We start from the raw sequence: 14,382 nt of genomic DNA on the forward strand, positions 1-14,382 counted from the left end.
GGGACCAGATGGCGTGATCTTCGTTTTCTGAATGTTGAGCTTTAAGCCAACTTTTTCACTCTCCACTTTCACTTTCATCCAGGAATTAAACCACTGAATTAATTATCACTGGAATTAAGATGGAGTATACTGGCGAATTCCATGGACTGAGGAGCCTGGCAGGCAGTCCATGGGGTCACAAAGAGTTGGACATGACTGAGCTACTAACACTTTCACTTTTACTTTTCATACCCTTCCAGACTTGTTTTTTCTACCTATGTAGGTGTGTACATACATGCTAAGTTGCTTCAGTCGTGTCCCCTTCTTTGCAATTCTATCGACTGTAGCCCTCCAGGCTCTTCTGTTCATGAGATTCTCCAGGCAAGAATACTGGAGTGGGTTGCCATGCCCTCCTCCAGGGGCTCTTCCCATCCCAGGGGTTGAACTAGAGTCTCTTACGTCTCCTGCTTTGAAAGGTGGGTTCTTTACCACTAGTGCCACCTGGGAAGCCCGTTCTAGCTATAGGTCTGTATATTTCATACACACGCATCTCACACATGATATTTTATAAAATCTGTAGTTTTTAAATCTTTTTCCATTTACTATATCATGGACAGTTTCCCATATTGTTAAATATTTATTCAGACCTTGGATTGTACTGCTGCACAGTATTTCATCCTTATCAGACATGCAGTTCATTTTCCAGTTGATATTATTCATGGTTTCTTTCTGTACTGAGAATTATTTATTTCTCATAATGGAGAGACATAGTGAACAAATCGGAGAAGGCAGTGGCACCCCACTCCAGTACTCTTGCCTGGAAAATCCCATGGATGGAGGAGCCTGGTAGGCTGCAGTCCATGGGGTCTCTAAGAGTCGGATATGATTGAGCGACTTCACTTTCACTTTTCACTTTCATGCATTGGAGAAGGAAATGGCAACCCACTCCAGTGTTCTTGCCTGGAGAATCCCAGGGATGGGGGAGCCTGGTGGGCTGCCGTCTATGGGGTCGCACAGAGTCAGACATGACTGAAGTGACTTAGCAGTAGCAGTAGCAGCAGTGAACAAATACTGGGTCTAAAATGAAGACAAAACCATTAATAACAGGAAAGTAAATTATTCTGATTCTACTGTTGTTTGGCCTTTAAGGTGCTTTAAGCCATGGCTGTAATGGAGGCTTCTCTCATGCAATGCCTTCTATATTGAATTGTCTCATTTTTTTCATGCAGGACTATGGCAACCCAGGAGACCACACCAGGTAGCCAGACAGAGGAGAGCAATGCTTTGGACCTGCCATCAGCTTATGACATAAGGGATTATGTGTTGCAGAGACCCAGCCAGCAGACCAACAGTGAGGCTTTTAGTTCTGAGGAAGCTTGTTCTATTCCTTGCTCTTCTGATGTGGATCCAGGTAAGAAGCAAAGTTTAAAGCAAACTAATATTAAACAAACAAAAACCTCCTGACATACCCGTATGTAACAGTTTGTTTCTCTGCCTTCCAGTGGTGGATCTCTGAGGAATCATTCCTTGTCTTGGAGAGAAAAACATCTAAGTGAAACTGTTGGGAGAGACTTCAAAGGACAGCCTCCCTGGTGAAACCAGGGCTAGGAGTGGTTTCCTGGAGGCCCTTTTGTCTGAGTCTCTTTCTGATCTCCATCCAAATACATTTAGAGGCAGGGAACACTTGGTTCAATAGGGAGAGTGGAATTGTTTTTTTTGTTTTGTTTTGTTCTTTTAAAATTTCAGAAAGAGGGCAGTGGGAGGGTGGTTCAAGATGGGGAACACGTGTACACCCATGGCTGATTCATGTCAATGTATGGCAAAAACAACGACAATATTGTAAAGTAATTGGCCTCCAATTAAAAGAAAAAAAAAACTTCAGAAAATAGCCATGTGGGCCTGTTGTGTGTCATGGAGACTTTGGTGTTTCTCTTACGAAGTATACTCTGAATTTAGGCAACAACCCTTTTGTAAGTTTCCCGGACTGAATTGCTTAAAAGTGTATTATTTAAGTTTAGTGACAGTTCTTTGACCTAGTTAGTGACTATTTCTGGTTGTAAGCCTGTCTCCTCCCTGTTTATTGCCTAATCCAGGCCCAGATGTTCGCAGATTCAGAGTTCTGCCACTTACTGGTTATGTGACTTGGGTCATATTTCTTAACCCCTCTGAGCTCTAGGATTGTCTACAGAATGGGAATCAGAATGCTTGCCTCGTGGAGTAGGTTTAACTCAGGGAACAGTATCAGGGACCCATCATAGTGTTTGCCATACATAGTCAGTTGCTGTTATTCTGGTGCTATTGTTACTGTTGTTAATATTAAGAAACCCAAATAGTATTTTTTTCTAATGTGGAAAATTGTATTTATTTCCAAATATGTATTTTTAAAGAGCACTCAGGCACTGAGAAAGTGTTGGCCGTAAAGATGATGAGTTCATCATCTGGCAACATCGTCCGAGTTGCCAGCAAGTAAGGTGTGTGCCTATCATTGTCTTTAAGAATTCTGTGGGAAAAAAATACTTTTAAACTCCTTTATGTTTCTGTTCTGATTTTTTTTAATTAGTTAATTTTTTATTGAAGGATAATTACTTTACAGAATTTTGCAGTTTTCTGTCAAACCTCAACATGAATCAGCCATTGGTATACATATATCCCCTCCCTTTAGAAGCTCCCTCCCCGTCCCACCCATCTAGGTTGATACAGAGCCCCTGTTTGAATTTCCTGAGCCATACAGCAAATTCCTGTTGGCTATCTATTTTACATATGGTAATGTAACTTTCCATGTTACTCTTTCTATTCATCTCACCCTCTCCTCCCCTTTCCCCATGTCCATTTGTCTATTTTCTATGTCTGTTTCTCCATTGTCGCCCTGTAAATAAATTCTTCAGTACCATTTTTCTAGATTCCGTATATATGTGTTAGAATATGGTATTTATCTTTATCTTTCTGACTCACTTCACTCTGTATAATAGGTTCTAGGTTCATCCACCTCATTAGAATTGACTCAAATGCATTCCTTTTTATGGCTGAGTAATATTCCATTGTGTATATGTACCACAACTTCTTTATCCATTCATTTGTTGATGGACATCTAGGTTGCTTCCATGTTCTAGCTATTGTAAATAGTGCTGCAATGAACAATGGGATATATGTGTCTCTTTCAATTTTGGTTTCCTCAGGGTATATGCCTAGGAGTGGGATTGCTGGGTCCTATGACTCCAGTACTTTGGCCACCTCATGCGAAGAGTTGACTCATTGGAAAAGACTGTGATGCTGGGAGGGATTGGGGGCAGGAGGAGAAGGGGACAACAGAGAATGAGATGGCTGGATGAGTCTGAGTGAACTCCGGGAGTTGGTGATGGACAGGGAGGCCTGGCGTGCTGCGATTCATGGGGTCGCAAAGAGTCGAACACGACTGAGCGACTAATCTGATCTGATCTAATGGTGGTTTTATTCCTAGTTTTTTAAGGAATCTCCATACGTCTTCCATAGCAGCTATATAAATTTACATTCCCATCAATAGTGCAAGAGCGTTCCCTTTTCTCCACACCCTCTCCTCCACATCCTCTCCAGCATTTGTTGTTTGTAGACTTTTTGATGAGGGCCGTTCTGACCAGTGTGAGGTGATATCTCTTTGTAATTTTGATTTACATTTCTCTAATAATGAGTGATGTTGACCATCTTTTCATGTGTTTGTTAGCCATCTGTATGTCTTCTTTGGAGAAATGTCTGTTTATCTATTTAGGTCTTTTCCCCACTTTTTGATTGGGTTGTTTGTTTTTCTGGTATTGAGTTGCATGAGCTGCTTGTATATTTTGGAATTAATCCTTTGTCAGTTGTTTCATTTGCTATTATTTTCTCCCACTCTGAGCCTTGTCTTTTCACCTTGTTTATAGTTTCTTTGGCTGTGCAAAAGTTTTTAAGTTTAATCAGGTCCCACTTGTTTACTTTTGTTTTTATTTCTGTTACTCTAGGATGCGGGTCATAGAGGATCTTACTTTGATTTATGTCATTGAGTGGTCTGCCTATGTTTTCCTCTAAGAGTTTTATAGTTTCTGCTCTTACATTTAGGTCTTTAATCCATTTTGAGTTTATCTTTGTGTATGGTGTTAGGAAGTGTTCTAATTTCATTCTTTTACATGTAACTGTCCAGTTTTCCCAACACCATTTATTGAATATCTATTCTGATTTTTAGGACATAGTAATCAGGATCAGTCAGCCTCCTTTAGTTCTAAGCAAGAACTAACTTATTTCTTATCCTTTTTCCTCTAGGCTCAGGATTGTAGTTTATTTAACCTTTGCTCTTTCCTTCCCAAGCTGGTGGCTCTGCATTACTTCTCATCCCAAAGAGAACAACTGTTAACTACTTTGAATTGAGGTGACCGTTGAAAGGTTTATATTGGATTTAAAATCTAGCCATTTCATGGAAAAAAGATTATTTTGGAAGCCGTTATAAAGGTCTGAAAGTGGAAAGGAGTACTCCAATCTGAGACAGCTGTTTTGCATAGCATGGGTGGTAGTGGTGCTGCATAGACTGCCTGGTTTGAGTTCTGGTTCTGCTTTTTTCTGTGGTTTGGGTACATCGTTTGGCCTCTCTGTGTAGGTTCCCTCATTTGTAAGATGGAGATAGTAATGCCTACCTTGTCATGGGGCAGCTGTAATAAGAGTCAAAGTGTATGAGGCATGATGCCTGGCACATGGTGGGCTTTGGAAACCCAGCTCTTCATGCGTTTAGCTCCTGGGCCTCTTAACACACCACCACGGTGACGAGACTCCTTTTTTTTTTTTATAATTTGAAGTATAGTTGACATTCAATATTATATAAGTTACAAGTACACAACATAGTGATTCAAAATTTTTAAAGGTTATACTCCATTTACAGCTGTTATAAGATATTGGTGATATTCCCAATTATATGGTATATCCTTATAGTATATTTATTTTGTGCATAATAACTTATACCACTTAATCCTCTTTGCATCTTACCCCTCCTGTTCTTCTTCTCCCCACTAGTAACCACTAGTTTGTTCTCTATATCTGTGTGTCTGTTTCTTTTTTGTTATACTTACTAGTTTGTTTTATTTTTTAAATGCTATGTATATAAGTGGTCTGACATTTAACTTAGGCTGATACTCCCCAAATCCATTCATGTTGTTGCAAATGGAAAAATTTTGTCTTTGTTTATGGCTGAGTAGTATTCCACGATATATACATACTCCATCTTCTTTTTTCATTCACCTGTTGATGGACACTTAAGTTGCTTCCATATCTTAGCAATTATAAGTAGTGCTGCTGTGAATATTGGAGTACATATATCTTCTCGAATTACTGATTTTGTTTTTTTCAGATGTATACCCAGGAGTGGAATTTTTGGGTCATATGACAGTGCTTTAGGTTTTTGAGAAAACTCCATACTGTTTTAGTATGGAGTGGCTAAACTCCACACATTAGTGGCTGCACCAATTTCCATTCTCATCAACAACATATAAGGGTTCCCTTTTCTCTACATCTTCATGACAAGTTCCATTTAAATTCATAACCTCCCACCTCAAGTGGCCTCCTTGTTGCCCATCCATCACACAAATTTTCCCCAACAAGTTTACCCTCCTGGGTCACTGTGTAGTATTTGCTCCTCTCTTTGCAAATCCCTATTACCTCCTTCAACCTTTCTCTCAGCTGCTCTTGGTTTCCTATTTCATCAAGAAAACAGAAGCTCTCAGAAGAGCACACGCTCACACCCCACACCCATCAGCTTCCTTCCCTCTTCCCTCTTGTTTCTGTGGGAGACCCACCCCTGCCTATTCCTCTCTTCCTGTCTACTTTCATCTGCTCAACGTCGGCACTTCTGGTAATCTCCTGCATCATGGGTTTCTTCTCTACTGGTCATTCTCATGATTGTACAGACATGTTTTAATAGCTCCCATCTTCACTAAATAACCACCCTAGACCCCAAATTCCCCTCTAGTTATAGTCTCATTCCTCTGTTCTCTGCTACAGAAAAACCCTCAAAAAAGTCATCTACACTTGCTGTTTCCAGTTTCTCTTTTCCTTGTTTCTCCTAAAACCCTCCAACCTGGCTTCTAGCTCCATCACTCCAAGGAAATAGCTCTTGTCAAGGTCACTGTTAGATCAAAAGCCTTCTTCTTCTTCTTCTTTTTAAATATTTATTTATTTGGCTGCGCCAGGTCTTAGTTGCTGGCACATGGGACCCTTAGTTGCAGCATGTGGGATCCAGTTCCCTGACCAGGGATCAAACCCATACCGCTTGCATTGGGAGTATGGATTCTTAGTCACTGGATCACCAGGGAAGTTCCTAAGCCTTCTCCTCCTTCATCTGTCAGCAGCATTGACTTTTTTCCTTCTTGAATTCTTTCTTCATTGGGCTTTCAGGGAAGCAGCATCTTCTTACTTGTCTATTTATTTTTAGTCTCTTTTGCCTGATTCCTTCTTCTCCAGCCCTTTAGTGTTGGAGAGCCTGGGGCTGAGTTGCCAGCTCTTTATTCTGTCATCACGTACTTCCTAAGTGATTTTATCCAGTGTCAGGGCCTTAAATGCCCTCAGTGCCCTGCTGAGTCCCAGATTTCTCTCTCCAGCTTGGATCTCTGGCTTGACATTTAGACTAACTATGTACTTGACCTCATCACTTAGATTTCTATTAGAGTTTCCAAATTTGACATGAAGTGAAGTGAAAGTTGCTCAGTCATGTCTAACTCTTTGTGACCCCTTGGACTATACAGTCCATGGAATTCTCCAGGCTTTCCCTTCTCCATGGGATCTTTCCAACTCTGGGATCGAACCCAGGTCTCCTGCATTGCAGGTGGTTTCTTTACCTGCTGACCACAGTACATACCCTAAACCAAATTCCTGATTCCTCTACCCCTTCATGTATACGTATATGTACCTGTTCTTTGAGATTCTCTCACCTCAAAAAAGTGCTTCCATCCTTCTGCTCACTTAGGCAGGATCCTAGGAGTCGTCCTCAACTTCTTTCTTTCTCTTTAATCTCATATCCAGTCCATCAGCAAATCCTGTCAATTCGCCTTCAGAGTAAATCTAGACTAAACATTTTTTGTCATTTCCAGGCTACACCTTGGTCCCTGCTTCTATCCTCTGTCTTCTGGGTTATTATTAAATCTCCTAACTAGCTTTTCCCACATCTAATCTATCCTCCTACAGTTTCTTCTTAACACACCAGAGGATCCTTTTAAAATGTAAATCATATTATGTTAGTCCTTGGTAGCTTCTTATTTGACTCAGAACTTAATCCAAACTTAACAGGACTTGGGCTTCCCAGGTGACTCAGTGGTAGGCAATCCCTGTGAAATGCAGGAGACATGGGTTCTGTCCCTGGGTCAGCAAGATCCCCTGGAGAAGGAAACAGCAACCCACTCCAGTTTTCTTGCCTGGGAAATATCATGGACAGAGGAGCCTAAGTAAGTAAGTGTTAGTCGCTCAGTCGTGCCCGACTCTTTGCGACCCCATGGACTGCAGCCCACCAGGCTCCTCTGTCCATGAGATTTTCCAGGCAAGGATACTGGAGTGGGTTGCTATTTCCTTCTCCAGGGGATCTTCCTAACTTAGGGATTGAACCCAGGTCTTCTGCACTGCAGGCAGATTCTTTACTGACTGAGCTACAAGGGAAGCCCGAAAAAGTGGGTTGCCATTCCCTTCTCCAGGAGATCTTCCTGACCCAGGGATTTAACCCAGTCTCCTGCACTGTAGGCAGACACTTTACTGTCTGAGCCACCAGGGAGCCTGGTGGGCTACAATTAATGGGGCAGTCCATGGGGTTGCAAAAGAGTTGGACACAACCTCCTTCCCTGGTAGGTCAGAGGGTAAAGCATCTGCCTGCAGTGCAGGAGTACCTGGGTTTGATCCCTGGGTCGGGAAGATCCCCTGGAGAAGGGAATGGCAACCCACTCCAGTATTCTTTCCATGGATGGGATTCTCCCATGGGGAGGAGTCTGGTAGGCTATAGTCCTGGTAGGGTCTAGTGACTAAAACCACTACAACAACAACAGCCAAGACTTACCTGGAGCCATGCCCCTGGGTCCCGGGCCTGGCCTCTCTGACCTTACCTTGTACCATCCCACTCATCCCCACACTGGCCTGGGCTGCCGCCCTCCAAGCTCACCCTTCAGAGAGGCCCATCCTTGCCTCTCTCCTGCCAGTGCTCCCTCATTACATCCTTCCCTTTATTCTTTATTCTTCCCTTTATGGCTTTATTCTTTCCCATAGCCCATAGTGCATTGGGCACCCTATGTATTTTATTGTTTATTTGTCTCCCCCAACTAGAACATAAATTTCGGGATGGCAGGTTTTGAAAATAAAAACCCTCAAAAAAACAAAACAAAACAAAACAGCACACACTAACAAGAAAACCCTCAAAAACAAAATTAAAAACAAAAAAATGAATAAGTAAATGCTAACTGTTATTATTATGATTTCATTATGAGACAGGCCCTGTGGATTTGGTACTGAAGTTGATCATAACATAAAATGTCTCCACTCCCCTCCTCCCTCCCCCTACACACATTGCCTAAGGCTGGTTATGGATGACTTTGGAAGATTGACTGTGGATGACAGTGTGAGTGTTGGGAGTCATAGGCAACACTGAATTAGGTGAAGCTGATGCCAGTAGCTTAGCCTGTCTGTACACAAGTGCCGAATCAAACTTTAGAGACTGTTTTGGGTTAAGTAGAAAAGCGAAGTGTTATTGCTTTGCTAGGCAAAGAGGACACAGCAGGCTCCTGCCTCAAAAACTATGTGTCCCAACCTGAGAGGATTTGATAAGGAGTTTTATAACAAAGCTTGGTGGCTCAGATGGTAAAGCGTTTGCCTACAATGTGGGAGACCCGGGTTCGATCCCTGAGTTGGGAAGATCCCCTGGAGAAGGAGATGGCAACCTACTCCAGTACCCTTGCCTGGAAAACCCCATGGATGGAGGAGCCTGGAGGGCTACGGTGCATGGGGTCACAGAGAGTCGGACAGACTGAACTTCACTTTTTATAACTATATTTCAGTGTTTGGTTGCTGACAAGATTAGGGTGTGTGCAGTGTCTCAGTTCTCCTCATCTTGATGAGCTTCCCAGGTCCCTTTAATCTTGCCTCAGGTGGTTTCTTGGCTGCTCCTCCTTTGAGAAAGTTCACATCTGCTCTCTGGAAGTCAAGGAAAGTTATGGAAGCTGGAGTCTTGCCTACAAGAAACGGGGGACAGTACGCTGGGGTCCAACAGGAGGCATCCATCTGTTTGTTTAACAGCCTGCATCTAATAGTTCATGCTAAAGGGAAATAATTGGGCTCAGGTTTATCCACCACAGAAGGACTTCATTCTAACATCACTGAGGGATGCTTACATGGAAAGCTGGTTATTTTGTTGTAAACATTCCAGAGCTGCCTATTGTGAGAAGATTTTCTACAAAGTAAACTTAGGTTGTCACTGGTAGTCTGGCTGTTACCAGGCCATGAACATGAGGTGGACAGCCCCAACCTCTGGGGGAGCCACTGCTTCAAGTGCCCAGCCCAATGGGCTCTTCTCTGACCTGAGCTGTGCATTTGCTACTGACAAATTGAGTCCCTTTCCTCCCTTTGCTGCATGTTCTTGCTGGTTGTGGTTCCACAGCCCTCTGCAGACTCTGGTCCCTGTCTTGGCCCAGTACCTCTGGGCCCACAGTTTGTCAGAATCTTGGCCCGTCTGCATGCCAGTATCTGTGAGTGTCCTTATGGTGTTCATCCTATCACAGCTCCTCACCACATCCTCTTCCCAAGCTGACTTCATTCTTGGTTTGCATTTTGTTTCTGTGTGTTGTTAGGAAACTGTTCTTCCAGGGACTGGTGAACGGGCAAAGGTTTCCAGTTACAGTCACCAGGGTCACCTGCATTGGGCACCCTAAGACTCGCTCACTGGCCTTGTGAGCTGTGCTTGTGTGGCTCCGGCTTGGCTCCTTCTGTAGGGACCCTGTGTCCCTGTGCAGCTGCCTTTGCTGGGGGCCTGTCACTGACCCGGCCTTTGGAGGAGGCCCTGCTCTCCCTCCTCCCACCTCACCTCACACAAGACTCTTCCTCATTCCTGGGCAGTGACTTGTACCCCCACTGCTCCTGCTCACGTGCTGAAGCGAATCAGAAGGGATAGTCCTCTGCCCTTATCTTTTTTCGCCCAGCTGCCATCTCACTGCCTGTGCCCTGGGGCAGGAGGCTGGTGGCAAAGGACTGAGATTTCCAAGAAGTATTAGTCAGAAAAATTAGTATTAGAGTATTAGAAAAATCTCAAAGCCTTAGTTGTTTCCATCTGGGCATCTAAGGCAGGTGAGGCCAGGCTCTGTCTAAATAAACAGAGATTGTCTATCATGAAGTGACCAGTGAGCCACTTCCCATGAAGTGCTGGGGGCAAACAACAACTTGTCACCTCCACCAAAATGCCCTCCCTCTGCACTTCCTGGGGAGATCAGGCAGAAGACCCACATGTCAAGAAGGTCCTCCTGAAATACTGTTTCCTTCATGCCCTCTATTTAAGTCCCCTTGAGATGTCCTGGTCCACTTCCTGCCAGCTCCTCTCAAGGCTTCTGTACCTCCTTTTCAGAACTGTGTAATCTGATGTCTGTGATATTTGTTCAAAGTATTTAACAACCAATTCAGCAGTATTACAGTATTTTAACAACTGGCAAGGCTGTGCGGGAACAAACCAGCTGACTACAGGCCCCTGCTGGTGCCTAACTACTCATTAACACAAGTCTGCCATTCCTGTCAGGCCTGTTTCTGTGCTAAGTCAGGCCTTAGTGCCTCGGCTACACTCTCCTCGCGTGTACTCTTGTGTCCCTAGTCAGCACCAGTCCACTCCAGAGATTAAAGAATTGAACTTGTCAGTTAGCTGATGGACTTGAGCTCCCTGCCTCATAGATACGTGTTGCCTTTGTCTTTTGTTACTGGGCTCAAAGAAGGCATACCGTAAACAGGATGGAAGCCCAAATCTAATGGCAAATGGTCTTGGAGAAACCTCAAACTCAAGGTCAACAAAGACTTCCTGGAGACAGTCTTGTGTGTATCACTCTAGCTTGATAAACTCTGGGTAGCTCATGTGGCTTGTTTCCTGGAGAGCATCCACAATGCGTTCTAATGCAAGGCACTCTGCATTTGTTGCTTTGACGTTGCAGTGTGGATGTGGGAAACTTCAGTCCTTTCCTCAGCTTGAACTTCCAAGAGCAGTTGCTGGGGAAATTAGTTGAGTGTATACAGCAAGTTCAATATTAAACATAGTGTCTTTGATGATTAAAGGCCCTGCTAACAAGTGACTATAAATTTAAAGTAAATAGTGGTTTGATGCTTCTTATTCTTCTTTTGGAATCTGTCAACATCCCAGTCTTCAAAGGCCACTTTATATCCTGTGTAGTTAGGCATTTCATCCAAGGAATTTATTAAGAGTAGATAAGTATATCTTTTTCCGGTGTACAAAATCCATTTATAATTCTTGCAAATTTTATTTCCGTAAGAAGTTATAAGCTCTTAAATTTAAAATCTCAAAATAGAATTTACATAGTAATTATAGAATTCTGGATGTGGTATTATCATTTTAAATAGGAGTCGGTATATTTCAGTCATGGATATAATGTTAAAGACATTTTCTTTATAGCTGCATTAAATAGGACCCAACCTAGTGGCTAATGGCTCAGCATCCTCTAAATTGGATCTAAAATACAGTCAGGAAGGGAAGGAAGGAGACTGATGAACCAGTTCTCTGAGAAATCCTAGAGCAAAATCTGAAACTTCCTATCACATGTCAGGTTGATGGGTTTTATTTGGAAGGTTTGAGTATTCTTCATGGCAATGCATCTCTGCATTTGTTACCACTTCCTGGATTTAGTTATGCAAATTCAGCCATCTATGCTTAATTTTCAAGTTCTAAATGGGTTTTGAACTTCTTACCCCTTTTGGAAGGCAGCAGTGTGTCCTAATTGTGTGGCCCAGAGAGTGAAGAATAAACCATAAGTGTACATGATTAAGCCCTACAGAGTTAGAGAATGGTACAGCTTATGAGCCAGAGTACCCAAAATGTGCTCCAGGCAGCCCTTTGGGAGCTACAGGTCAGGACTGGAGACCATAGTAAGCTTATAGGGGCCCTGGATTCTCCTCTCCTGCTCATCCATATCAGCTTCCACATAATCATTCATTGGAAGAAAGGAAGTCAGGACCAACAAAAGGTTTGAAAATCACAAAGCTTGGGACTTCCCGGTGGTCCAGTGGCTAAGACTCCAAGCTCCCAATGTCGGGGGCCCAGTTTTGATCAGGGGATTAGATCCCACAGGCTGCATCTAAGAGTTTACATGCTACATCTAAAGACACTGCATGCCACAGTGAAGACCGAAGGTCATCTAAAGACACTGCATGCCGCAGTGAAGACTGAAGGTCATCTAAAGACACTGCATGCTGCAGTGAAGACTGAAGGTCATCTAAAGACACTGCATGCCGCAGTGAAGTCCGAAGGTCATCTAAAGACACTGCATGCCGCAGTGAAGTCCGAAGGTCATCTAAAGACACTGCATGCCGCAGTGAAGTCCGAAGGTCATCTAAAGACACTGCATGCCGAAGTGAAGTCCGAAGGTCATCTAAAGACACTGCATGCCGCAGTGAAGACTGAAGGTCATCTAAAGACACTGCATGCCGCAGTGAAGTCCAAAGGTCATCTAAAGACACTGCATGCCACAGTGAAGACTGAAGGTCATCTAAAGACACTGCATGCCGCAGTGAAGACTGAAGATCATCTGAAGACACTGCATGCCGCAGTGAAGACTGAAGGTCCTGCATGCCACTACGAAGACCCAGTGCAGCCAAAGAAATAAATAAAAAAACAAACAGAAAAAAAACCCATCAAGCTCTCTTAGTTGTCTTGTTTTCTGTAAGGGGAACTTGAACCCCAGGATAATGAAGAAAGTCACCCAAAGTCACACAGTGACCGGGCAACTCCTATTTCCTTGGTGACCCTCATAGAAGCTACTTCTGACTTTTCTATCCCTTTTTTTAAAAAATAAAAAGATATAGTTTTGTATTTTAACTTGCTAAATTGTAGATGCTAAACAGTCAGTAGAAATGATAATTGTTTGAGTATTAATAGAATTATTTTTAAGGCTCAAGAATGCTGTTTATGATCTGCGCCATCTCTCATCATCCTTACTTTTGAGTGTCAAGGACATTTGCAGGGGGAGAAGAGATTTGTTTACTTCTGTGCACTCTGCCTGCAGTTACAGTTTTAAAAAACAGGCCTTGATCCTGTTGAGACATGCATTTATATCTTCAGTTCAGCCATACATAAGTGGGCCTATGGTCTGACGCATAGCTCTTCAGGGGCTTTTCCGAGTGAATGTTCATTCATGACTTGTCACTCAGCTGTGTCTTCTTACAGTTTGAGGAAACAACTCAGTGGAAACGAACATACACTATTGCTAATTGCCTTCATCATCATGTATTTGTAGGACAGAGAAGACTGTATACAATGAAAAGGGGGCAGGAAGATCAGTAGTTTATCGTTTATTTACACTTGCATTCTGGGCACTGTGCTATGCATTTTACATGCTTGGTCCCTTCTGATTCTCAGAGCTACCCCAAGAAATAGAAACTGTTATGATCTCTATGTTCCCCATTAGAAAACAGAGCCATAGAAAGGTCAGTATGTAACATATTAATATGTTACCCCCCAAAATATGGAAAGTTCAGTTCAGTTCAGTCGTTCAATTGTATCCAACTCTTTGCAACCCCATGGACTGCAGCACACCAGGCTTCCCTGTCCATCACCAACTCCCAGAGTTTACTCAAACTCATGTCCATTTCATCGGTGATGCCATTCAACCATCTTATCCTCTGTCATCCCCTTCTTCTCCTGCCTTCAGTCTTTCCCAGCATCAGGGTCTTTTCAAATGAGTCAGCTCTTTGCATCAGGTGGCCAAAGTATTTGAGTTTCAGCTTCAGCATCAATCTTTTCAGTGAACACTCAGAACTGATCTCCTTTAGGATGGACTGGTTGGATCTCCTTGCAGTCCAAGGGACTCTCAAGAGTCTTCTCTAACACAGTTCAAAAGCATCAATTCTTTGGCGCTCAGCTTTCTTTATAGTCCAACTCTCACATCCATACATGACTACTGGAAAAACCATAGCCTTGACTAGACGGACCTTTGTTGACAAAGTAATATCTCTGCTTTTGAATATGTTATCTAGGTCGGTGCAATGCCATTTTAGTAGTAGAGTTTGGGGAAGAATGGGTTAAAATAGTATCCCATGGTTTTAGCCAGTAAGGTTTAAGCAGCTGCTCTAGTTCTGGAGCTTGGCAGTTTGCCCAGCAAGCTCTTGCTGTGGGGCAGAGTTTGGGTCTTCTGCCCTCTAGTGGCTAATTTTTTTTTTTTTTTTTTTTTTTTACCCTTG

The 14,382-nt window shown here is 43.0% G+C and overlaps 1 protein-coding gene across 2 annotated transcripts in view; it reads left to right on the forward strand.

Annotated features, from left to right (window-relative positions):
• The window catches only part of LOC104986034 (chromosome unknown open reading frame, human C20orf196), a 112,220-nt gene that overhangs the window by 11,906 nt on the left and 85,932 nt on the right, over window positions 1–14,382 (forward strand). For both annotated transcript variants that reach the window (XM_010836446.1, XM_010836445.1), the window contains exon 2: window positions 1,209–1,390. In XM_010836446.1, coding sequence (XP_010834748.1) covers window positions 1,213–1,390 — 178 coding nt within the window. In that variant the 5' untranslated portion in view covers window positions 1,209–1,212. The remainder of the gene's footprint in view (window positions 1–1,208; window positions 1,391–14,382) is intronic.

Source organism: Bison bison, unplaced genomic scaffold (genome assembly GCF_000754665.1).
Source record: "Bison bison bison isolate TAMUID 2011002044 unplaced genomic scaffold, Bison_UMD1.0 scf7180017864063, whole genome shotgun sequence".
NCBI classification, from domain to species: domain Eukaryota; kingdom Metazoa; phylum Chordata; class Mammalia; order Artiodactyla; family Bovidae; genus Bison; species Bison bison.